The 26,916-nt window shown below is 44.1% G+C and overlaps 1 protein-coding gene and 1 pseudogene across 1 annotated transcript; both read left to right on the plus strand.

The window, feature by feature from the left end:
* The first annotated feature begins 168 nt into the window (after nucleotides 1-168).
* LOC137345789 (probable G-protein coupled receptor 139) lies at nucleotides 169-9,799 on the plus strand. The gene is made up of 2 exons (XM_068009044.1): nucleotides 169-235; nucleotides 8,889-9,799. The coding sequence occupies exons 1-2, from the start codon at nucleotides 169-171 to the stop codon at nucleotides 9,797-9,799; spliced, it is 978 nt and encodes a 325-aa protein (XP_067865145.1).
* Nucleotides 9,800-17,270: 7,471 nt separating this feature from the next.
* LOC137345790 (nuclear factor 7, brain-like) overlaps nucleotides 17,271-26,916 on the plus strand; it is a 59,438-nt pseudogene continuing 49,792 nt past the window's right edge.

Below are 26,916 nucleotides of genomic sequence, written 5' to 3' on the forward strand. Positions count from 1 at the left end.
GTAATCTGTTGCTTGAAGCTTTTTTTTAAATTCAACAATGTGGCAACCTCAATATCCCCGGGGAGATCCCACAGGGTATAAATTACAGGCTCTGGCAATGTGTCACCTCAGAGTTTAATACAGAGAGATTGTCTGCAGCACGAAGGGACACATCACTTCACATAGAAAATGCGGCAAACAATTGACAGAATCTCGAAAATATATCACATAATTCTTGCTATCATTGGTGTTGCTGGTAGGTGACTACAACCACTGAAGTTGTGTAAATCTGTGTGTGAGCTGGTCTCTTAGTTTTACTCGGTGACTGATAATGTTAAATGCTGATCTCGTGGTCAGCGTTATACAGACACCCGATCAGTGATATCATTCCCTTACGTCAAATATCCTGAATTATCACTGGGGTTTCATTCCATTGTCTTGGCTGATAATAAACCTCTGTTTGTAGCTGACTGGTTCTCTGAACTATAAAGTTATTGCATTTAGTGGAACATCGTGTAATGCTGAATTAGACCTCAGTGAAGGCAACTCTCTGAGTGAAGGTATTAGTGGGAGCATCAGTCAGTGTAAAATCAAAATGAGTGTGGGTCACTAACCGGAGTGGAACACCTGATCCCAGTGATCATGTATTAATGGGAGTATCTGTCACTGTAGAATTGTACTGAGTACAATTGTACAACCCAGTTCTATTTTGAAATCATTGTTTCAGGTATCTGATCTCTCCGTTCCATGAAGCTGCCTTTGTGTTTTAACAATGTAATTGATTGCAAGTGTTTTTTGCTGATGTTTGGTAATAAGTGTAGAAAGTGAAATGTATTGATATTGCTCTGTCTCCTATTGAACTGCTCCAACAGAAACAAATGTTAACTTACTGACAGTTAAACAGCAGGACAGCACTATTACAGCATTCTAATCCTTTGTATAATGATGTTTCTTACTCTGAGTATAGTTACTGTAAACACTTTAGTTATTTTAGTGATGATTAATCCCCTTCCTCCAACATGGTCCTGAGAATCTGTGGGTCATGAGTGTTGAATTGTATTACTATTGCACAGGATGAATATTGGGCTGTGTTTATTGAATCATCCACTTGTGTAACTGATTATGGTTTGACAGATCAGTTCTTATCTATGATCCAAAGTCTCGACACATGTAACCTGTACCAATCTCTGCCCTTAGCTCAGTGAGGTGTGTCCCTGTGAGGAGAGACACCTATAACTGAGAAACAGACATATCGGGTTTCATAATATAGAGATCAGACCGAGGACAGTAAATAATAACATTAGTGAACTGTTAATGATGAAATAAATAATACACTTCTCTCAGTTCTGGTATCATCCTGGTCAAAATAATTGCACCTTCTCCAGTGCATCAATGTCCTTTTTGTAATATGGAGACCAGAACTGTATGCAGTACGCTAAGTGTTGTATAACCAAGCTTCTATATTATTTTGATATCAGCTCTTTGCTTTTTCAATTCCATTCCTCCAGAAATGACCTCGTGCTTTGTTTCTATTTTTATGACCCAGTTAACCTGTGTTGCTACTTTAAATGATTTGTGAATCTGTACCCCTGAACCCCTTTCCCCCTCAACCCCATTTAGATGCTTATTTTCCAAGGTACATTAGAGAACCTTATTCTTCCGACCAAACTTCAGCACCTCACACTTTGTTCAACTGAAATTAATTTTCTATTTAAATATCCATTGTGCAAGTTTATTATTATTAATATCTTCAGGTATTTTGTTGCATTCTTCCTCTGTGTTAATTCTTCTCTTGACTCCCATTTCTCTGTAAATCTTGAAATTGTGCTTCTGCTTCCCGAGTCCATATTGTTTCTGTAAATGACAATGTTCCCAGCACTGATCCTTGTGGAACACCACTTCCCACCTTCCGCCAATCTGAGGAAATACCTTTAACTCCTACTCCCTGTTTTCTGTTTCTGTAGCCAGCTCACTGTCCATTCTGCTGCTTGTCTCCTAACTCCACTTGCTCTGAGATTAGTCATGAGTCTGCTGTGTGGTCCATTATCGAAGACCTTTAGAAAATCAATGTATATTACATCATCTGTATTAGTCTTAACTCCTCTTATTTTCAAAGAATGAAATTATATTGGTCAAGAATGACCTTCCTTTTGGATTATGTGCTGACTATTTTTTATCAGAGTATATGTTTCTGGACATTTCTCTGTTAAATCTTTGAATAAGGATTTCATTGTTGAGGAACAGATACTCATGCCTCTGCTATCTCTACCTTTCTTTTTCAGTCTGTGTGGACGTAATCCATCTGAACCAGAGAGTTTGCTCTCTCTTTCTGATTACTTTATCAAATATCTCACCACTTTCTACCTTCAATGTATTGAAGTTTTTCATTGAATTTATTCACTATTATTCGACAGTTTAGTTCCTCCCTTCAGGGATCTCACTCCCTTCTTTAGGCTCAGAATCCTCATCCATTGGGTCATTCTGGCCCCGACTGTCCCACAACACACGAGACTTCCTTCCTTCTGAGCTCGGAGCTGTGCTGCAGAATTCCATTTACATTTCTGTCCATGTCAGTCTGCCCCTCTCTGCTCCAAAGTCCAGTAAATCTGAGCTCTCCTTAAACTCACAGTGGATGGGATCTTGTCTGACAGACACCATGAGGCCATTTCCCGGCTAGTTTCCCTCCACCATCTCCGGCTGGGACATTCCGAGGGCCCCATTTGCAATTGATTCATTTTGTTTAATTCACTCGCCATTCCCACTGGAACTCTTCTCTTCCTCACCAGCTCTGGTCTGGGAATGAAAACCCTCGCAGGTTCCTGATCCTGATCCCTGTGCAGGGATCCTGTTGTAAAGTATAGGTGTGTGGACCTCGGGTGTGAATACTGGGATATTCCACACACAAATGTTGTCACTATGGAAACTGTATGGGTCCGAGCTATGCTGCCTTTGTGTAGGTTACGTGGACCATTGTTTGTTCCAATCCTACTCAGCTCCCCTCCGTCACATATATTTTCCAATACTTTGATGACTGTTCTTGTTCTGGGAGGACGAACAAAGCAAGGGAATATACGATGGATGGTAGGACCCTAGGAACTACAGAGGGTCAGAGGGATCTTGGTGTACTTGTCCATTGATTACTGAAGGCAGCAGCACAGGTAGATAAGGTGGTTAAGACGGCATATGGGATACTTGCCTTTATTAGCCGAGGCATAGAATATAAGAACAGGGATGTTATGTTGAAGCTGTACAAAACGCTAGTTAGGCCACAGCTGGAGTACTGTGTGCAGTTCTGGTGGCCACACTATAGGAAGGATGTGATTGCACTGGAGAAGGTGCAGAGGAGATTCACCAGGATGTTGCCTGGGCTGCAACATTTCACTGTGAAGAAAGACTGGATAGGCTGGGGTTGTTTTCCTTAGAGCATAGAATGCTGAGGGGGGACATTATGGAGGTATACAAAAGTAGGAGGGGCATAAATAGGGTAGATAGGAAGAAACTTTTTCCTTCAGCAGAGGTGTTAATCACCAGGGGCATAGATTTAAGGTAATGGGCAGGGCGTTTAGAGAGGACTTGAGAAAAACATTTTTCATCCAGAGGGTGCTTGGAATCTGGAACGCACTGCCTGAAGGGGTGGTCGAGGCAGGAACCCTCAAAACATTTAAGAGGTATTTAGATGAGAGTTTGAAACACCATAACATACAAGGTTATGGGCCAAGTGCTGGAAAATGGAATTAGAATAGATCGGCTTGATGGCCAGCACAGACACGATGGGTCAAAGGGCCTAATTCTGTGCTGTATAACTCTATAACTCTATGACTCTGAGGTGTCATTTCCTGCTTTTGCCTTGAACAGGAAAATTACATCAACATAGAATCATAACATAGAAAATGGGAGCAGGAATAGGCCATTCGGCCCTTTGTGCCTGCTCCACCATTCAAAAAAGATTGTCTAATTCAGTACCCTGTTCCTGCTCTCTCCCCATATCACTTGATCCCTTCGGCATTAAAAATATATATCTATCTCCTTCTTGAATATATTTAATGACTTGGTCTCTACTTCCTTCTGCGGTAGAGAATTCCACAGGTTCACCATCCTCTGAGTGAAGACATTTCTCCTCATCTCGGTTCTAAATGGTGTACCCCATATTCCGAGACTGTGACCCCTGGTCCTGGACTCCTAAATCATCGGAAATATCCTCCCTGCATCTAGCCTGTCTAGTGCTGTTCGAATTTTATAGGTTTCTATGAGATCCCCTTTCATTCTTCTAAACTCTAGTGAATAGAGGCCTAGTCGACCCAATCTCTCCTCATATATCAATCCTGCCATCCCAGGAATCAGCCTGGTAAATCTTATTTGCACTCTCTCCAAGGCAAGAACATCCTTCCTCAGATAAGGAGACCAAAACTGCACACAATACTCCAGATGTGGTCTCATCAAGGCCCTGTATAACTGCAGTAAGACATCCTTGCTCCTGTACTCAAATCATCTTGAAATGAAGCCCAACATACCATTTGCCTTTCTAACTGCTTGCTGCACCTGAATGCTTGCTTTCAGTGACTGGTGCACAAGGACACCCAGGTCTCATTGCACCTCCCCCTTTCCCAATCTATCACCATTCAGATAATAATCTGCCTTTCTGTTTTTACAACCAAAGTGGATAACCTCACATTTATCCACGTTATACAACATACATTTGCCCACTCAGCCGCCTTGTCCAAATCACATTGGAGCTGCTTTGCATCTTCCTCACAGTTCACATTGCCCCCCAGCATTGTGTCATCTGCGAACTTGGAAATGTTACATTTAGTTCCCTCACTCAAGTCATCAGTATATATTGTGAATAGCTGGGGCCCAAGCACTGATCCCTGCGATACCCCACTAGTCACTGCTTGCTACCAGGAAAAAGACCCGTTTATTCCTACTCTCTGTTTCCTGTCTGTCAACCAATTCTCAATCCATGCCAGTATAATACCCCATATCCCATGTGCTTTAATTTTGCACACAAACCTCTTATGTGGGACCTTATCAAAAGCCTTCTGAAAATCCAATTGCACCACATCAACTGGTTCTCCCTTATCTATTCTACTAGTTACATCCTCAAAAAACTCCAGTACATTTGTTAAGCATGATTGCCCTTTCATAAACCCAAGCTGACTTTGTCCAATCCGTTTCTGCTTTCCAGGTGTTCTGCTATCACATCCTTTATAATCGGATCTCGTATTTTCCCTATTACTGATGTAAGGCTAACTGGTCTGTAATTCCTTGTTTTCCTCTCCCTCCTTTTTTAAATAGTGGGGTTACATTTTCCATCCTCTAATTTGTAGGAACTGCTCCAGAGTCTATAGAATTTTGGAAGAATTTGGAAGAATTTTGGGCGGCACAGTGGCGCAGTGGTTAGCACCGCAGCCTCATAGCTCCAGGGACCCGGGTTCGATTCCGGGTACTGCCTGTGTGGAGTTTGCAAGTTCTCCCTGTGTCTGCGTGGGTTTCCTCCGGGTGCTCCGGTTTCCTCCCACAAGCCAAAAGACTTGCAGGTTGATAGGTAAATTGGCCATTATAAATTGTCACTAGTATAGGTAGGTGGTGGGGAAATATAGGGACAGGTGGGGATGTTTGGTAGGAATATGGGATTAGTGTAGGATTAGTATAAATGGGTGGTTGATGTTCAGCACAGACTCGGTGGGCTGAAGGGCCTGTTTCAGTGCTGTATCTCTAATCTAATCTAATCTATGACCACCAATGCATCCATTATTTCCAGGGCTCCTTCTTTTCGTACTCTGGGATGTAGATTATCAGGCCTTTGTCAGCCTTTAACCGCATTAATTTCCTTAGAATTCTTTTTTTTACCAATACTGATTTCCTTCAGTTCCTCCCTCTCATTAGACCCTTGGTTCCCTAACTTTTCTGGGAGGTTGTTTGTGTCCTCCTTAGTGAAGACAGAACCAAAGTATGTGTTTAATTGTTCTGCCAATTCTTTGTTCCCCATTATAATTTCCCCCATTTCTGACAGTAAGACAACAACATTTGTCTTCACTAATCTTTTTCTTATCACATATTTATAGAAGCTTTTACAGTCAGTTTGTATGTTCCCCGCAAGTTTACTGTGATACTCTATTTTCCCATGCTGAATCAACCTCTTTGTCCTCCTTTGCTGAATTTTAAACTGCTCCCAATCCTCAGACTTGCTGCTTTTTCTGGCAATTTTCTATGCCTCCTCTTTGGATCTAATACTATCCTAATTTCTTTTGTAAGCCACAGTTGAGCCACCTTTCCGGTTTATTTTTGTGCCTAATTTCCACTCCTCCCTTGTCTTCACATTATCCATCGCTTACACTTCCCTTCTCTTCCTCGACTTCTCTACTTCAGTTTCAGGGGATTGTCTGTTCACCAATATCTACTGTAATCCCACCGACTCCCACAGCTACCTCAATTATACTTCCTCCCACCCGGCTTCGTGGAAAGACTCTGTTCCATTCTCCCAGTTTCTCCACCTCCGTTCTATCTGTTCTGACGATGCTACCTTCCACACCAGTGCTTCTGAAATGTCTTCATTATTCCTCAGACGAGGATTCCCCTCCACTGTGGTTAACAGGGTCCTCGACCGTGTCCATCCTCTTTCCCACGTTACTGCCTTCACCCCTTCCCTCCCTGACAGAACCACGATAAAGTTCCCCTTCCCAACCAACACCAAACATATATTCTGCTCCCCTCCCTTCCCCCCACTCATTGTGACACCCTGATCCACTCGCAATCACCCCCCAACATCAGCTCCTCTTCCCCAGGCACCTTCCCGTGCAAGCTCAGGAGATGTAACACCTGACCTTTTACTTCCTCCCTTCCCACTGTCCAAGGTCCCAAAAACTCCTTCCAGGTGAGACAGTGATTTACTTGGACTTCTTTCAATTTATTAACAGTATTCGCTGCTCATGATGGAATCTCCTGGACATTGGGAGAGGAGCAAACACAGATTGAGTGATTGCTTTGCTGAACTCATCCATTCAGTCTGCAAGTGTGACCCTGAGCTTCTGGTCACTTGTCATTTTAATTCTACATCCCACTCCCACTCTGACCTCTCTATCTCTAACCTCCTACACTCTTCCACTGAAGTTCAATGAGGAACAACACCAGATTTTTCAATTAAGCATTTTATTGCCTCTCAGACTCTACACTGAGATTAAAAACTACAGATTATAACCATTGCTCCCACTTTCTGGGATGGCCTGTGCTGGTAGCGGAGGATGGCTACAACAGAGTCACTGGGAGTGGACGGGGTGTTGGCTGGTGCTTGGGGTGGGGATCCCCTATTGGTACACAGCTGGCAGGCTGGTCCACACCCCTGGGGCCTACCCACCATTCTGCATCACTTCTCCGGACCACTGGAGCCTTCTCCTCTTTGCCAGATTTTCCATGCTCCCCTCTCCCTCTGTTATTCTGCTGTAACCATTTACACCTCCTCTGGACCCATCCTCTGTTTCTTTAATTGTCCCATTCACCTTGTACCATGATCCCTTTTAACATTGAATCACTCCTGCCCTCCACCTGATCACAGACCTTTACTTTTGTCCTTTCCTCCCACTTTTCACTGACTACATGATTGTTTTAAAACTGTTAATCTCTCATATCTTCCAGTTCTGATGAAAGCCTATCAGCCTGAAACATTAACTCTGTTTCTCTCTCCACAGATGCTGCCTGACCTGCTGAGTGTTTTCAACATTCTCCTATTTTTATCAGATTTACAGCAGTTTCAGTATTTTGTTTTTACTCCAATGTTTATTCCTGGGTATTAACAGGGGTGAGAGAAAGAGGTTGGGAGTGGAGTTTCGGAGTTTTAACTCCACAGACTGCCTCTTTTATCCTTGACAGGTTCCCTGCCCTGAAGTCAGCCTGATTGACAGGCTTGACTTCCAGTCGGGCAGGGCAGACTCTGGAGCAGGCCTCAGGACAAGGGCGGTCCAAATGCTGACCCCGGTGTTTTGGGGGAGATGCCTGATATCGGGGGAGTGTCCAATCACCATCTCCTGACGGGGAGAGAGTGGTGATATCTCCAATCGCTGGTCTGTCGATTCCCAAACCCCAGGGAAGAGTCTCCTGGTTCCAGTCCAGTTAGGGGGAGAGGGCCGGGGGGGGAAACCTGATGTTTTGAGGCTTCCGATCCTGGGAGGATGGTCTGAACCCGGGAGATGTGTTCCGAACCCATAGGAGGGTCCCATCCAGGGATGAGAGTCCGATCCCAGGGAGTGGTGCGTTCTGATCTGGCGGAGTAGTGGGGTCCAATCACAGAGTGGAGGGGGTCCAATCCTGGGGGGAGGGTCCCGAAACAAGGGGTGCCGTACGATCCTGGTGGGGAGGTTCTCAATCCTAGGGGGAGAGGTGCATTCCTCGAGGGTCTTATTGTCTTATTGTGGGGGTGTAATCCAACCAGTATGGGTGCCGTCCGACCCCGGGCAGTGATGGTTGTCCTATCATGGGATAGGTGGGGTGTGGTCCCAGTGTGGTGGGAATGATCACAAGGGAGTGCTCGAATCCCAAATTTGTGGACTGTTCCAATTCCCAATCCTGGGTGCCTTTGTATGTGGTGTGGGTTATAACAAGGAAACCCTGGCGGACAGAGTTAAACCTGTAAAACAGATGAAATCAGAGACTTCCAACCTCATTAAAATATTTAAATGACCAACCCGCCTCCTGGAGCCGGTTGTCTGTCCGTCCCCTTTCCCTATTCCCTTAAACCGGTAGTAGGCGGATAAGATATTGGTTGGGTTCGGGGTTGAGATTTTTAAATTTTATGCTTTGACTTTCCCCCAACCCCCCTGTTTTTGGTGCTAAAATCCTGCCCTTACTGTCTGGGTCAGACACGGAGAATGTTTGATCAGTAATTTCCAGTCTCTTTTCCCTTCTCTCTCTTACAGTTAATTTACTGGCGATTGTGATCCTGTCCCGGGGAAAGTGCGGCCTCTCCACCTGCACCACTCGCTACCTGGTGGCCATGGCAACGGCGGATCTACTGGTCATTATCACTGAGGTCATACTGTGGCCAATCAGTTATTATCATTTCCCAGGATCTTTCCTGAATATCACCCCTGTGTGCAGTGTTAACATTGTCCTGCTCCGTGCAGCCACAGACTGTTCTGTCTGGTTCACCGTCACTTTCACCTTTGATCGATTTGTGGCCATTTGTTGCCAGAAGCTGAAAACAAAATATTGCACGAAGAAAACTGCGGCTGTGGTTCTAGCAACAACCTGCATTCTGCTCTGTTCAAAAAACATCCCCGTCTACTTTGCACGTGAACCTGGAGAGATAATCAACAATGTACCGTGGGGCTGTGTTGCAAAACCAAGCTATTATACTGATGCTGGATGGGTGGGATTTGACTGGTTTGCTACAGTTTTAACCCCATTGCTCCCATTCGCTTTAATCCTGTCACTCAACGCTTTGACTGTCAGACACATTTTAATGACCAGTCAAGTCCGTAAGGGACTGAGGGGTCAGAGCAAGGGAGAGAATCACAGTGACCCAGAGATGGAGAGCAGAAGGAAGTCTGTGATTTTACTCTTCACCATATCCAGCAACTTCATACTTCTGTGGTTGGTCTATGTTATGGAATTCTTATATTATAACATTACAGGGACAGATCAGACCTATTACACTGATTCAGAATATGTATTTCAACAAGTCGGATGGATGCTGCTGAATTTAAGTTGCTGCACAAACACATTTATTTATGTGGTGACTCAGTCCAAGTTCAGAGAGCAGGTCAAGAGCGCGGTGAAATATCCGGTTACATCAATTATTCAATTAATGAATAAACAAAACAACTGAGAGCAGCCCAGAGGCGGGTCCCAGTGTTTCCAGTCCATGAATGGAATATGTATCCCCAGTGGCTAAAATGTGACCGACAGCTGAATGATCTGAACTGCACTGATGGGGTTGGGGTGTCACAAATGCTAAAGAATGGGAAGGTGGTCGGCAAGAGGCCACCTTTGGAGAAGTGGACACAAAGGGGTCGGAGGAGAGTTAGCGCATCCCCTGCAGGAAAGGAGGGGAAACAGCAGCCACATATCTAAATCTTCTTGTGTCAGCTGATTGTTATCACTTGTTTTATATTTGGAGATATATTGTTGAATCCATCTGCCTTCCCTTCCCCCACTACCGTCTCTCTCTCTCTCTCTCTCTCTCTCTCCCTATGCCCCCAAGTCAGTCGGTGGTGGTGGTTGGAGGGGCGGTTTGAGGATTCTGAAGATGCCAGAATTAGCGGATTGCAGAAATCTCAGAGGACTGTAGCAGCTGGAGAATTTTACAGAGATAGAGAGGATTATAGGGGCTGGAGCAGATTACAGTGATAGGGAGGGTTGTAGGCAGTGGAGGTGGCTCCAGGTATAGGGAGAGGTGTAGGGCCTGGAGGAGGTTATGGAGACAGTGGGGTTGTAGGGGCTGGAGGAGGTTACAGAGATAGGGAGCGGTGTAGGGGCTGGAGGAGATTACAGAGATATAGAGGGATGAAGGGATGGAGGAAGTTATGGAGGTAGGGAGGGGTGTAGAGGCTGGAGGAGGTTATGGGGATAGGGAGGGGTGTAGGGCTGGAGGAGGTTACAGAGATAGAGAGAATTTCAGGGCTGGAGCAGATTACAGATATAGGGAGGGGTGTAGGTAGTGAAGGATGTTTAGGACATTTTTTGTTTTATTTATTCATGGGATGTCAGCATTGCTGGCTCAGTTTGCATTTATTGCCCATCCCTAATTGCCTTTGACAAGGTGGTGGTGAGCTGCCTTATTGAGCCGCTGCAGTCCATGTGGGGTAAATACATCCACAGTGCTGTTAGGAAGGGAGTTCCAGGAATTTGACCCAGCGACAGTGAAGCAACAGTGATATAGTTGCAAGTCAGGATGGTGTGTGGCGTGGAGGGGAACTTGCAGCTGGTGGTGTTCACATGCACCAACTGCCCTTGTCCTTTTAGGTGGTAGAGGTTGCGACTTTGGAAGGTGCTGTCAAAGGAGTTGTAGTGAGTTGCTGCAGTGCATCTTGTAGATGGTACACACTCTGTCACTATGTGTCAGTAGTGGAGGGAGTGAAAGTTTGCAGATGGGGTGCCAATCAAGTGGGCTGCTTTGTCCTAAATGGTGTCAAGTTTCTTGAGTGTTACTGGAGCTGCACTTATCCAGGCAAGTGTATTCCATCGCACTCCTGACTTGTGTCTTGTAGATAGTTTACAGGCTTTGGTGAGTCAAGAGGTCAGAGTTATACAGCACAGAAACAGGCTCTTCGGCCCATCGTGTTGGTGCCAGCCGTCAAGCACCTATCCATTCGAATCACATTTTCCACCACTTGGCCCATAGCCTTGTATGTAATGGTGTTTCAAGTGTTCATATAAATACTTCTTAAAGGTTGTGAGGGTTCCTGCCTCTACCACCTCTTCAGCCAGTGCATTCCAGATTCCAACCACCCTCTGGTGAAAAATAGTTTCCTCAAATCCCCTCGAAACCTCCTACCCCTCACCTTTAAATCTATGCCCCCTGGCTATTGACCCCTCTGCCAAGGGAGAAAATCTCTTCCTATCTACCCTATCTATGCCCCGCATAACTTTGTATATCTCAATCAGGTCCCCCCTCAGCCTTCTCTGCTCTAAGGAAAACAACCCCAGCCTCTCTAGTCTCTCTTCATAGCTGAAATGCTCCAGCCGAGGCAACATACTGGTGAATCTCCTCTCCTCCTCTCCAGTGCAATCACATCCTTCCTATAGTATGGCGACCAGAACTGGACACAATACTCAAGGTGTGGCCTAACTAGAGTTTAATACAGCTCCATCATAACCTCCCTGTTCTTATATTCTATGCCTAGCTAATAAAGGCAAGTATCCCATATGCCTTCCTAACCTTCCTAGCCTTCTGTGATCTATGGACAAGTACACCAAGGTCCCTCTGACTCTCTCTACTTCTTAGGGTCCTACCATTCATTGTATATTCCCTTGCCTTGTTAGTCCTCCCAAAATGCATCATCTCACACTTCTCAGGATTAAATTCTATTTGCCACTACTCTGCACATCTTACCAGCACATCTATATCATCCTGTAATCTAAGGTTTTCCTCCTCACTATTTACGATACCACCAATTTTCATGTCATCTGCGAACTTACTGATCATATTTCTTACATTCACGTCTAAATCATTAACGTACACGACAAACAGTAAGGGTTACAGCACTGATTTCTGTGGTACACCACTGGTCACAGGCTTCCAATTGCAAAAACAACCCTCGACCATCACCCTCTGCCTCCTCCCACTAAGCCAAATTTAGATCCAATTTGCCAAATTGCCCTGGATCCCATGGGCTCTTACCTTCTTGACCAATCTCCCATGCGGAACCTTATCAAAATCCTTACTGAAGTCCATGTAGACTACATCAACTGCTTTACCCTCATCTATACATCTAGTCACCTCCTCGAAAAGTTCAATCAAATTCGTTAGCCATGATCTCCCCCTGACAAAGCCATGCTGAATATCCTTGATTAATCCCTGTCTCGCCAAGTTGAGATTAATGCTGTCCCTCAGAATCTTTTCCAATAATTTCCCTACCACTGATGTTAAATTCACTAGCCTGGTTTATCCCCACTACCCTTCTTGAATAATGGTACCACATTCGCTGACCTCCAGTTCTCTGGCACCTCTCCTGTGGCCAGAGAGGTTTTGAAAATTTGTGTCAGAGCCCCTACAATCTCCTCCCTTGCCTCACATAGCAGTCTGGGATACATCTCATCTGGGCCTGGGGATTTATCCACTTTTAAGCCAGCTAAAACCTCTGTTACCTCCTCATTTTTAATGCTAATTTGTTCAAGTCTGGCTCTCACTCTTGCTCACAGCACCTTCCTTTTTGGCTGGAGGAGGACCCCCTTTGTCTCTTGCTTTCCTTTGTCTCCCAGGACTGCCTAGGTTTCTATCACCCTCCCACCCTTTGTCCGTTTCAGATTTGTGTTGGTGATTAGGAAAGGTTCTCTCCTGGGAAACTGACTTATAAATTAAAGCAAACTCATTGGCAAGAAGGGCCGCTTGTCAGGCTCTCTGGACCTGCTGTTCCGCTACATGGGTCTTCATGGAGAGTGGGACACAGCGCTTAAATTCTTCTAACAGAATTACTTTTCTGAGATTCTCATAGCTGTGCTGTGCTGTACTTTAAGAGCCCTGAACCACTGGTCAAAAGCCAGCTGCTTACTTCTTTCAAACTCCAGGTAAGTTTGATTAGCTTGCTTCTTGAGGGTTCTAAACTGTTGGCGATACGCTTCGGGTAATAATTCATATGCCCTGAGGATAGCATTTATGATCATTTTATAACTTGATGAACTCTCATCTGGCAACAGGAAATAGACGTTATAGACTTTTCCATTTAGCTTGCTTTGTAGTAAAATAGACCAGGTCTCAGCTGGCCATTTTAGCCACCTTGACAGTTTCCCAAAAGACACAAAAAACTTCCACATCTTCCTCATTGAATTTTGGGATTAGTTGAGCTAGTTTTAACAATTTTGTACCCATTCCTGAATTATGCTCCTCCATCTTGGCCATGCTTTCACTGTCACCCCCTAGTTTACTCAAGCCACTTCAACTCTCTTTCTTCGCATTCCTTCTGGAATATTCTTTCTCTCTCTCTCTCTCTCTTGCATTTCATTTTGCTTCATGTTACTTCTGGAAGGCTCTTTCTTTCTCTTTCTCCTGCCTCTCTCTTTCTCTTTCCTTGACTTCTAATTCAAGTTATTTTGTTCCAATTTTAACTTTGCTAGCAGTATCCTGTCTGGGTCTTCTTCTAACACTGCTTTTGCTTTTTCAGATTCAAAGGAAAAATGGTTGGCCACTAGCCTTCGTGGTTCAGACTTCCTAGCCTTGCCACGTACAGTAATCCCACACTGCTCAGCCATTTTCCTCAACTCCTCCAAAGACAGTGCTTTTAACTTATTCCAAGCTACTTCACTCTGGCTTGGAGAGCTACTAGCTTCAGTTGCAGACATGTTAGAATTCAAGCACACACAACCACAAGGAAACCAGTATTAATCTTGCTCTTCTTTGATTGGGAACAATTTGACTTCAAACTTCCAATTTCTCTCAATTGTCTGTGGGTCAATTCCGGACAATGGCACCCAAATTTCTCTTACGACCAGGTGAGAAAGAGGGCTAGGGTTCCATTTCAGCTTTCACCTGGTTTTACTGTAACAGGGTTTAATTTTAAACACTGTGCTTTTAGCTCCCCCTTGGTGAATCCTTTTTCACCGCTTTCCAATTATAAGGCAAATAAACCAGCACAAACAGGCTTTCTTAGGTTTGAAGAAGAAAAGTTGAAATTTATTAAACTTAAATTTTAATTCAGTTAACACCTATGGATACACGACACGCCCACCTGAGCATGCATACATGATACACGCAAGAGACAGAAAAGAGAAAAAAATAAAGTGGAAAGGTTTGAGGCAATATCTGAAGAGTTGTTGTTGTGGTTCTTTGAGCTCACTGTAGAGTCCTTGATTGTAGGTAGATCTTGCTTTTCATTGGGGCCCAGTATTCTTCTTAAAATTTGTTCGCTTTAGGAGACTTTTATCTCTTGAGGTTCATATGTCTTCAGTGAATTCAGAGGCTTGAGAGAAAGAGAAGGGAGCGAGATCTTCTCAGTCCAGGAGCAAACAGGTTTCTGCAGACTCTCAGTTCAAACTGTACAATTCAGAAAAAGACCCAGACTACCAAGCAGGTTAGTTTGTGGATTGTATTGGAGCAGAGGTAGCTTCTTTGTTTCATGCACTGTCTGTTAATATGCAAAAATGTCTTTCCAGCCAGGGGCCTGGCAACCCCTTGTCACAGGCCTTCTCTTCCCAGCAACAATTTGAAATTCAATGTCCATATGGTGAAATTGCTGTGCCTCATTCTTGGTAGGTGGGGGCTTGCATGACAACATCCTGGTGGCTATCATTGATCAGAAATTGAACTAGACCAGCCATATTATTACAAAACTACTTCCATTTTTTGTAAATTTTGAGGACTTGTGTTTTCAAAACTAAAAAGATTCCATAGATGCTGGACTTTGCGTTTTTTTCTTAAGAGGTCATCGGAAGATCTTTGGACTTGATTTGTTAACAGCCCTTACTGGAGATCACCTGCTAACATAAATAAACAACATTTACTGGAAGATGTTTGCAGAGAAGTGACATGGCAAGATTTATGTTGGTCAGGGGTTTTTGACCTGCTGTTTGCAGTTTCGCTTTTAGAGAGATTGTTTTTGGTTTCACTTTGGACAGGGTTGTGGTATGGACAGTATTTTGAAAAGGAGTTTAAAATTCTACCTGCCAAGGACAAACCCCAGCTCAGCTTGTTCCATCTCTTTGAAAAGTTTGCCAGCTTTTCAATCTTTTTAAGAAGCCCTGAGAAACAAGTGTAAGAAACAGACTGAAACTGTTGCTGCATTTTTCCTGAAAGGCCTTCCAAACTGATCCTCAATGTCGTCTGTAAAGACCTGTTCTCGGAAGATCCCAGTGACAGCTCTCTGCGTGTAATTGAGATGCCAGACAAAAAAAAGGGACCACCGACATCTTTCCATATCTTCTCTTTTCTTCTTCAAGAATTAGCAAGTATTTTACCAAAGTACTTTTTTGTAACAAACCTCTGCAGAGAGAGAAGTTTTGAATTTTTTTCCAGAGATTATGTAAAGGGTTAATTTAAAAAGGGAACTTTCATATTTCAATCTGTGGATTAATGCTTTGCTTCATTACTAGGTGAGGATTGTTATGATAATGAATGGATAATTTTGTTGTTTATTAAAGAAAGCTGGTTGATGTATTTTATTCAGGGATAAAGAGTAGAGTATATGATTGACCGTATCGGTATCTGGATAAACATTTAAATATTTGTTGTGACCTGTGGAGAAGTGGATCTAGAAAAGTTAGTGCACTCCTCCCACCTGGTTGTAACAATATAAATAGTGTAGCTACAACAGGTGGTCAGAGGCTGGGAATTTTGCAGTGAGTAACTCACCTCCTGACTCCCCAGAGCCTGTCCACCATCTGCAAGGCACAAGTCAGGAATGTGATGGAATACTCTCCACTTGCATGGACAAGTGTGGCTCCAACAACACTCAGGAAGCTCGACATATTGCAGGACAAAGCAACTCGTTTGATTGGCACGCCATCCACCACCTTAAACATTCACTCCTATCACTACCATCGCAGTGGCAGCAGTATGTACCATCTACAAGATGCACTGCAGCAACTCACTGCACCTCCTTTGACAGCACTTTCCAAACCCACAGCCTCTACCACCTGGAAGGTCAAGGGCAGTAGTTGCATGGGAACACCACCACCTGCAAGTTCCCCTCCAAGACACACACCATCCTGACTTGGAACTGTATAGCTGTTCCTTCACTGTCGCTGGGTCAAATTCTTGGAACTCCCTTCCTAAGAGCACTGTGGGTGTACCTTTCCCATATGGACTGCAGCGGTCCAAGATGGTAGCTCACCACAACCTTCTCAAGGGCAATTAGGGATGGGTAATAAATGCTGGCCTTGCCAACGACGTCCACATCCCAAGAATTATTAATTTTAAAAAATCAAGAAATGGCTCACAGCACTGGATATAGCAAAGGCAATGGTCCCCCCATGATGTCCTGGCTGTAGTGTTGAAGACTTGTGCTCCAGAACTGGCCGCACCTCTAGCCAAGCTGTACAACTACAACACTGGCATCTAACGGATGAAATGTAAAATTGCTCAGGTAAGTGCTGCCCACAGAAAAAAGGACAAAACCCAAACTGGTCAATTACAGCCCCATCAGTCCACATTCAATCATCATCAAAGTGATGGACGGTGTCATGGACAATGTTATCAATCACCATTTACTCACCAATAACCTGCTCACTGAGGCTCAACTTGGAATGAGCGATGATTGCTCGGCACAAGACCTCAATACAGCTTTGATCAAACATAGACAAAACACCTGAATTCCAGAGGTGAGCAGAGAGTGGCAGCTCTCGACATCAAGGCAGCATTTGACCGAATGTCGCATCAAGGAGCCCGCATAAAATGGAAGTCACTGGGAATCGGGGGAAAGCTCTCCACTGGCTGGAGTCATACTGAGCACAAAGGAAAATGGTTGTTGGAGGAGGCCAATCATCGCAGCTCCAGGATGTTATTGCAGGAGTTCCTCAGAGCTGTGTATTCAGTCTAACCATCTTCAGTTACTTTATCAATGACCTTCCCTCCATCACAAGTTGAAACATGGGGATGTTTGCTGAGGAGTGCCCTGTGTTCAGTTCCATTCATAATTTCTCAGAAAATGAAGCAGTCCATGCCTGCATTCAAAAAGATCTCGGCAGCATTCAGGCTTGAGCGAATAACTGGTAACTAATATTCGAACCAGAAAAGTGCCAGACAATCACTATGCCACAGAAGAGAGAGTCTAAGCACCTCTCTTTGGCATTCAATGTCATTACTATCACTGAATCCCCCACCATCAAAATTCCAGTGGTCACCATTGATCATAAACTGAACTGGACCAGACACATAAATACTGTGGCTACAAGAGCAGCTCAGAATCTGGGGGTTCTTCAGTAACTGAATCATATCCTGACTCCTCAAAGCCTTTCCAACACCGACATGGCATGAGTCAGGATTATGATGGAATACTCTCCACTTCCCTGGATGGTGACAGTACTTGAGAGATTGGGACCATTGGCCCTTTCAACAGGGTTCCAGTAGAAGACACTGACAGGTTTAATGGAGAAGTTGCTACATCTGTCAATCATCGTTGGAGCTGAGTTTAGAGATCCACTTTACCAGGCAACCCAACTTTGCAGCATTGGGGAATGAATTAAACTCAATTAGATGGAAAGGGATCCAGTAAAACACATTTGGGTGGGGGGAATGTACCTGATTCATTCCTCTGCTGAGTGCACAGTTTGTTAAAGGAGGGGAAGGTCTGCTGGGTTAATATTAGTAACTGTCCAGTCTTGCAGTGCAGAGAATGGGAGTTATGGAGAAGCCGTCATCTGTCCCCTTTGCCTCGGATTATTTGTTGATCCTCGACTAGTGGACTGTGAGTGTAATTTCTGCTGCTCCTGTATTGTGTCCTGCAGGAAGGTGCAGGGAGGGTCTATCTGTTGCCCCCAGAGTGGTGATGATGCTGCAGAGCTGACCCTGCAGCCGAACCGTGTGTTGAGGAATATGGTGGACAACATTCACAAGCTGACCGGTCCGCAGGAGGTGACTGAGGAGGAGAGGCATCTGTGCCAGGAACACCAAGAAAAACTGACCCTGATTTGTGAGACGGACGGGATGTTCATCTGCCCGGTGTGCAGGGACTCGAAACTTCACAAGCAGCACAAATTTAGAGACAGAATTGAATTCATCACAACATGCAAGGTATGGGATCCCTTCTCAAAGGTGAGAATGGTGATGGGGGGAATGGTGGAAATGTACAAGTCAGTCAGTACATGAAGGTGGACTGGGGTCTCCTGTATACTTTATCATGGGGTAATTCTGGCTTCTCTTCTATTTAGTAACTTTACAGAACTAGTCTGGTATCCAGGTAGCACAGCTCATTACACTTCCTTCCTGTCTCCCTTGCAGAATAAAGGAGTTGCTTTCTTAACTCACTAAACCAGAAGGTGGTCTCTTTGAAAGATGTGTTGCAGAAACAAGGACTGTAGATTGCACACACTGAAGTAAGTTGGTCTGATCTGCCCGTGTCCAGAAAGGTTTGTAATCTGCAGTCACTTAGTGTGTGTTGTGGCTGTTACACATACCAATGTCTACATGACAACAGTGACTACACTTGGTGCTTTGGGAAGTCTCAAGGTTATAAAAGGTGTAATATCAATGCAGGTTTTCCTACAATGAGGCAGCCATTTTGCACGTGCTCGTGAAATAAATTACTGAGTAGTTATCACATATAGGAGAGAACCAACTGTAAATTGTATTTTGTACACTTAGGTATTGTTGTCAACTGCCATTGTATACAGCATGTTAAGTTTTAGTTGTGTTCCCCTTGTTAAAATGGAGGAAGGAGATCATGTAGTATGGCTTGTCCAGGAGCCACCCTTTCCAACCTGCCTGGATTTGAAACTGCAGCACTTGAGAGTACAGCTTGTTTGAAAACCACAGCTGCCCTGTTCAGAAGATTAGGTCAGCTGCCTACCTCTCTCTACACTCCTCTCTGGGATCTTTCCTACAAGAAGATTAAAATGACATAGTGCAAGAAGCAACCTTGTTTTCTGCCAGCTTTCCTCTCCATCTAAGAAAACGTGACTTCAGAAAATTAAGCTACCTCTATTTACCTTCGAAGAAGGAATTTGTTAGAGAAGAGGTATGTCCAACAGCGGCTCCATCATTAGGAAATCTAAGTGATTCCTGACAACGCAGCAACCTGATGATGTCATCAGAGTGCGCCAAAACGCACACATGCGCAGCTACATCTTACCAGGAAAAAGTGGCGCTTACGCGGGATGACAGCATCGCGCAGCGCCAACGTCATTGCGTATCCATGCCTGGTCCATCTTTGTGCATGTGTACTAAAGCATTATCGGGTATCCAACCACTCATTTGGCTGAATGGGAGACTTTGAGGCTGGAGCTTGATCACTGTCACTCGCTGCCGCCCCACTCTTGCCCCATCGGAAACTCGCTTCAGGCCTCGATGCTTCCTCCCCTCAGCCATTAGCTCCAAATCTCACTGCCCACCCCAGTCCCCTGGTCAATTGTCCCTCACTTCGCACCACCCAGCTCTCTGGCCACTTGCTCCCCACCCTCCGCCAAGTGGCTGAGCGAGGGGGAAGGGCTGGTGGGGAGAAGGGGGAGAAAACCAGTTACCGAGGGAGGGGGGCACGACTGGTGGGGTGGGAGCTAGTCGCTTTGTTTGGGTGAAATTAGTCCTGGTAAGTCATATCAACAAAGTACGATAATGAGTTGGCAGCACATTTTATACTCTGCCCGATTTTCGATAGGGGTGACTATTCACTATCTTACAACAGAAATTCAAGCACAAAATTCCTTTTGCATTTAATAGGCTTACTGGAATATTATATGGATCTGAGTGTGATATTTAGTATCCTATATCTACAAAGTAGTATATTACTGGGCTTCCATCCAAATTAATATAAGGTTAGTTTATTGGAATGATCTAGGCACAAGCATTTCCTGTGATAAATTGAGCAGCGCCATCTGTAATCCTGGCAGCTGCCTGAACGTCGCAGACATTGACATTCCAGTTGAAGAGGCTGCATTTGTGCATGTGCAAGTACTGTGCCACCTAATGGTTGTGTTGTCAGCAAACACAGCCTTCGGCGTTTTCAGTCGGTAATCTCCGGTTTGTTTGGACTTTTTGATAATTAAAGAAGGACTCTAATTTTGACTGAAATTCCTGTGAGTTTATAGTTCTATTTAGTAAATGTCCTTGCCTTTTTATGCTTTTAACCTTTCCTTGTATATCTATATGCATGCATTGTGAAGTTAATCCTGTTCCCGAGTTTGAATGATAACAAACCCTACTTCTTTATTTTAAATTTAACAACCATGTTGTTGAGGTCATTTATTAATCTGGGAAAAAAATTCAAAAGCCCCAGTCTTACCAGCAGGTAGATCATGCGACCATCTGTTTGTTTGAAACAGGAACTTCTTGGAGGGTTGTTGGATTTCAAAGTCTTTCAGACATACTCGGTGCAGGGGGGTGGGGGATTGTGGAGTTTAGCTGCTACAAAATGTTGATCACCACTATAGCCAAGACCAATCTTGCTAATTGAATCAAGGAACACTCCCATTGTCTCTCTATTCAACTGTTTCTCAGCTAGTCCTTGTCTTAGAATGCAAATATGCAGCCATATTTTCAACTGTTCAGTTCTGCTCCTTGCAAATAACTTTAAAAAAAATGCACAGTAAAACAAGTTTCAAATGGTGTCTTTTCTTTGAAGCAGCATTGCTTTAAACTGCCTTTTTCACTTGAAGTGGGTCTGAGATGGTTAGGTGTTGCCCAGTGGGTTTAAAGTTTCTTTAGTATCAGTTTGTAATCTGGGAATGGGCATTCCAATAAACATGTTGTTTTTTGGGGGAGCTTGCTGCCTGCAAATTTCCATAATTGTTGAGGGTGCCTTTGATTTTATTGGGGTTTACAGGGAGATTGTTGGATTTGATTAGGTTTGGGCTTGAGTTCTGATCCTGTGAGTCTGCAGTGGGTGGATCTACTCTGACCTCACTTTGTCTTCTGGTGAGTCATGCAAGTGCTGTTAACTTCAGGGTATTGTTTCCCTTTTCTCCAGACTGTGGGGGAGGAGTCCTTGCTAATCTCCCCTGTGTCCTCTGGGACATTCCTGCTTACTGGTATTTGTCCAGATTCTACTGCACACTCCTGTGGCACTTCGACTTGGTGAGGCATCGCCCTCACCATTTCTCTGCCCTCTTGACTTTCTTTGCCCCTGCAGGTTTCTGCAAATGCTGTTCACTGTCCTAGTAAAGTGTTTCTGTGGTCTGTATTTACATAGGAGGATGTGGGGTCTAATATTTCCAACATTTTGGACAGTAGGTCTTTGCATTTGTGAATGCTCCCGGACCTCCTTTAACCTGTCCTCTTTGTCCCCTCCCTCTCTAACTCTCTGCCAGACCTGTGCCTGTCTGTCCCCTTTTGTTCTCAGCAGGGCTCCCTCACAATTCACCAATGCTGCTCTGGCACATGTGGCAACTCCTACCATACTCCACCACATTGTTGGAGTTTTGGCCAGTCAAACTGCTGTCTTATGCGGGCTTTGGTCTTTTCGTATACCGATATGTACAGCCATTCTTAATATTTCTCTCCGGTCCCTCTGTGGCACCACTAACTGGTGAACCACTGTCCACTATTTTTGTCCTCAGATCTGTAAGAAGAACTCCATTTCCTTATCAGTACCTCATTCTTTTACATAGTAACAATCATGGACTCCCTCTGCTTCAATTTCAGTTTGGACAGCCTGTGCTAACTCTCTTAATACTGGGTCGTGTCACTGAGCCTCAACTAGGGAAGGTTCATTTAATCCATTCCCTGGGTCCTCTAACTTTCCAAAGAAAGTTTCAGACAGTCAGCATGGTTATCTGTCTGCAGTGCCAATTCAGCCTCCTCTGGGAGAGCTAGTTTGGTCAAGTCTCAAGACATTCACGGGGAATGCAGGGGACCATCCCCTGCCACTGACCTGTCTCTCCTACCTCCTTTGGTCTCTCTTTTCACTATTGGGTAAGCTACCACCTTCACCCCTGAGGATAAATATGGGTTTGCTTGTTCCACTCAAGAGGTATGGGGTTACTCTCTCTCCAGACACACAATCCTGATAAATTTCAGGGATCTTATTACATTTTCCTGCTCGTGCAGCAGTATTTTTTTTTGGGTCTTTCTGCTTCTCCAGTTAAAGCCACAGCCTTCTCTGCTGCATTTTCCATCAGGGTCCCTTCTCCTGCACTGAGCGGGTGTGCCCTACAGGCTTCCCCATAGTTTCCAACAGTCAGCTCTGAGGTGACCTGCCCTATTACAATGGAAGCACACAGGTCTCCAGGTCTCACTCTTTCTTTTAGCACTATCTCTTTTGGCTTGAGGAGGGCCCCCTGTGTATATTGCTTTTCTTTCCCTCCCAGGACAGCTTGGGCTCCTATCACCTTCCTACACTTTGTCCTTTTTCAGATTTGTGGGGGTGAAAGGAAAAGGTTTTCACTTGGGTATTGGAGCAAACCCATCAGCCAGAACTGTGGCTTGCCTTGGCATGTGCACTTTGTTCCTCCACATGGGTCTTTATAAAGAGTGGGAGAGAGTTTTTAAATTCTTCAAGGAGAATTACCTCTCTGAGGTTTTCATACGTGGGCTGTACTTTAATGTGTTCAGGCAGCGGGTCAACCTGAAGCAGGATTTCACTGCTGGTCACAGAGCAACATGGAGGTGGATACTGAGGGGCTCCTGTGAAGCATGCTCGGGTAAGGTGCCAGCAGAGACCAGGGAGTTAGCTCAAATGGTAGAGCATTTGCTTTGCACGCAAGAGGTAGCAGGATCCATATCTGCATTCTCCCCTATACTTTTGCCAGGCGCACAATTCCAAGCTTGCTTCTCTGGTACCAGAAGGCCGAAGAGAGGCTTTGTCTGTAGTCTTGAAGCAGAGAAGCTGCCCCTGTGATTTTCCTCAGACTTTGCTGGAGAGGGAGAGAGATGTCTTCTGAGAATTAGAATTGCAGTCTCCTTTTCTTTCTGTGAGGCACAATTCAAAAGCCCCAGTGTTATCAGCAGTTAGGTCATGTGACAATCTCTTTATTTGAAACACAAACTTCTTGGAGGGTTGTTGGATTTCAAAGGCTTTCAGACATACTCGGTGGGGGGGTGGAGTTTTGTCTCTTTCAAAGTCAAAGGATGTTGATCACCACTATTGCCAAGATCAATCTTGTCAATTGAATCAAGGAGCACTCCCATTGACTCTCTATTCAGCTGTTTCTCAGCTAGTCTTTGTCTTCTCAGAATACAAATGTGCAACCATGTTTTCAGCTGTTCATTTCTGTTCTTATAAAAATTATTTGCAATGTCCAGTAAAAACATTTCAAGCAGTGTTCCATGTGACAAAATGAATACATTTCCATTTGGCAGGTGTGATTTCCATCACAGTGACGTCAAAGAGGTAGGACATGTGCAGTCACACTCAGCAACATCTATCCTCCCACACCTGTTGCTGTGCTGTGGTAGATGGAGAAATGCTGGAATTCCCCTGCGGAGGGAGATAACAGCAGCTCTGCTGTAAAAGACAGTCAGTCACTCGACCCAAGAGACGGTGAAGGAAAGACTCAGAAAATGTAAAACTTTGAGGAACTGGATTCTGAACAAAGTAAAGATCCTCAGATCATGGTGTGTTCATACCAGATACATGTGTTTGAAATGCTTGTTGGTTACAATTAATCCAGATTGGCTGCAAATCAAGAAGAGTAACAGTCAATATTAGATTATTTATTTATTTTGAGATACAGCACTGAAACAGGCCCTTCAGCCCACCGAGTCTGTGCCGACCAACAACCACCCATTTATACTAACCCGTATTACTGTATTATACTAATATAGTAATCCCATATTCCCTACAACCTACTTACACTAGGGCCAATTTACAATGGACAATTTACCTATCACCTACAAGCCTTTGGCTGTGGGCGGAAACCGGAGCACCCGGCGAAAACCCACATGGTCACAGGGAGAACTTACAAACTCCATAGAGGCAGTACCCAGAATCGAACCCGGGTCCCTGGAGCTGTGAGGCTGCAGTGCTAACCACTGCGCCACTGTGCCGCCCACTTAACACTTACGAGGCCTGTTACAAATTGGATTGGAAACCAAACTGGACACAGATAAATAACATTGAAGTATTGATCATTGGGAAGATCAGAATTATATGACATTTGACCCAACAGAAAGGAAGGAGGAAAAGAAGGAAGGAAGGTGCTAATCTGGAATAACTGAAGCACTAATGTGCTGGGCCATGGACTGAGCAGGAGGATCAACATTTCCCACTTACATTTCCTTTCCCACTGCTGCTTCTGGAGTGGGTTTGGTCCCATTTGATGGGCTGACAGTGAATCTCTCTCATTGTTTCGAACATCCAATTTGTTTCAATTCCATTTATTGTGATGTTTCCTCTCCAGAGGCTAATGGTACAGAGGCCAACGCTGGATCAGAGGGGAAATTTATACAGATCATTTTCTCCTCTTTTACATCACCCATAACTCTTTGGAGACACAAGTGGTAACTTCTGACTCCCTTAGTCACCATTCCTGTTAATGCTGGGTCAGATTGGGGACACAAAGCACAGTCCCTCTGAAGTAATGAGATGACATCTCCATATCCATGGAAAGCTTCATCTGACTGATAAAGAATCCAGTCTCTGGCACTTCATGAGTGTGAGGAGGATTCCCTCTAATGGCACCAACACTGCCCTTGGGTCTGTTTCACCCATCAGCAGCAGAACATCCCTTCATCAGCTCCTGTATCAAAAAAACCCACTTGAACTTACTGGTCTTCCTTTGATTCCTTTTCTTAGACTGCAGGGAATGCTGAAAATAATTTTTTTTTTTGAATTGTGATCCCAGGTGCACGACCCAGTCTCCGGAGAAGCAGAATTTAATTGAAGACTAATCTCTGGGGCCTAGAAATAGAATGGCTGTGGGTAATTTTGGGAGGTTGGTTCATGGAGAAATTTACAAGTGTATCTTTGGGTTCTGGAGGAAATGCCCACCTGAGAGGTAGTGATATTAGTCCCACTGCTTCAGGGGGAATTTGCTGACAATCTTTGTATGGACACTGTCTGCACTTCTCTGAGGAGTTGACCTCGTCTGGTAATGTCCCAATCATGGTGAACATTTCAGAGAGCTCCCAATTGTGTCAGATTAAGGAGTGCGTAAATGTGATCGTGCCAATCCCATCATGTTGTGTATCTGTTTGAGGTAAAAATGAGAGATATGAAGGAGAGAAAAGGTTAGTGGAAAAATGAGGGAATCAAGAGGAAAAGTTAAGCAGGAACTAATAAAGGGAAATGGAAAAGTGAGATGTGAGGAAGCGAGAAACAGAGAAACAAGAATAATGTGATGGAGACAAAAAGTACAGAGGAAAGTGTGGGAGATGAGAAGAGACAGGTTAATAAAAAAATGAGCAAATGAAATGTTCAAAGGGAAATAGAATGAATATGAGGAAAAGAATGTAGAAAAATTAGGGAGTAGATAAAGAGAAAAGAGATTGAAATGTGAAACAGGGAAAGGAATTGAGCAAAGAAAAGATAAATAGAAACAAATAAATCAGTTCAGAATAGTAAAAGGTCAGGAGAAAATGAGAGCAACTGGAAGGAGTAAAATGGGAAATAAACAAAAGTAAAATTAAATTACAATTAAGAAAACCAACTGAAGAGATTATATGGAGAGGAAAAATTGGAATTGAAGAGATGAAACATGGTAAATACAAAATGAAAGATGAGGAATTAAGGTTTAAAATGAGAGAGATGTGGAGTTAAATAGGGAAATAAAAAAATGGGAAATGACGGGTGGAAAAGGTAAGTAAGAAATAATCAGCTAAAAAGGTCTGAGAGGGAGAAAGAAAGAAACCAGTCCAAAGATCAGTAGAATGAAGATGAGAAGAGGAAAAGGAATGACAGAAATAATAATTCACCAATGAAGAGAAAAATAAGAGAGACAATGGGAGAAATGTTAAGGACAAAATAAGATGGTTAGAAAGTAGTAAAGAATGGGGATCGAAAATGAGAGGTGGAGGCAAAAAGGTCAATCGTGAAAGAGGACAAGAGAATGGGAAAGGTTAAAGCCAAATTAATTTACAATATTAAAAACAAGAAGCACAATAGATGAACAAACACATTTTTATTTTTTATTTATTCATTTTGGGATGTGGATTTCACTGGAAAAACCAGCATTTATTATCCATCCCTAATTCCCCTGGAGAAGGTGGTGGTGAGCCGCTGTCTTGAACTGCTGCAATCCGTGTGGGAAAGATATTCTCCCAATGCATCTGGTAAGAAATGAGTTCCAGGATTTTGACTGTGATGATGTAGGAACAGTGATATATTTCCAGTTCAGAATGTTGGGTAGGTTGGAGGGGAACTCAGAGGTGGTGCTGTTCCCATGTACCTGCAGCCCTTGTCTTTCAGCAGGTTTGGGAGGTGCTGTCAAAGGAGTCTTGGCAAGTTGCTGTAGTGTGTCTGGTAGACTGTACACATTGCAGCCATAGTGATGAAGACAGTAAATTTATAAGGTGCTGGTGTTTGATCAAGCGACTGCTTTGTCCTGGATGTTGTTGAACTTGTTAAGTGTTGCTGTAGCCATCCAGGCGATTGGAGAGTATTCCATCACAATCCTGACTTATGTCATGTCGGTGTTGGTCAGGCTTTGAGAAGTCAGGAGGTGATTCAGTTACTGAAGAATACCTAGCCTCCAAGCTTCTCTTGT

The sequence above is a fragment of the Heterodontus francisci genome, chromosome 29 (genome assembly GCF_036365525.1).
Source record: "Heterodontus francisci isolate sHetFra1 chromosome 29, sHetFra1.hap1, whole genome shotgun sequence".
In the NCBI taxonomy this organism is placed as follows: domain Eukaryota; kingdom Metazoa; phylum Chordata; class Chondrichthyes; order Heterodontiformes; family Heterodontidae; genus Heterodontus; species Heterodontus francisci.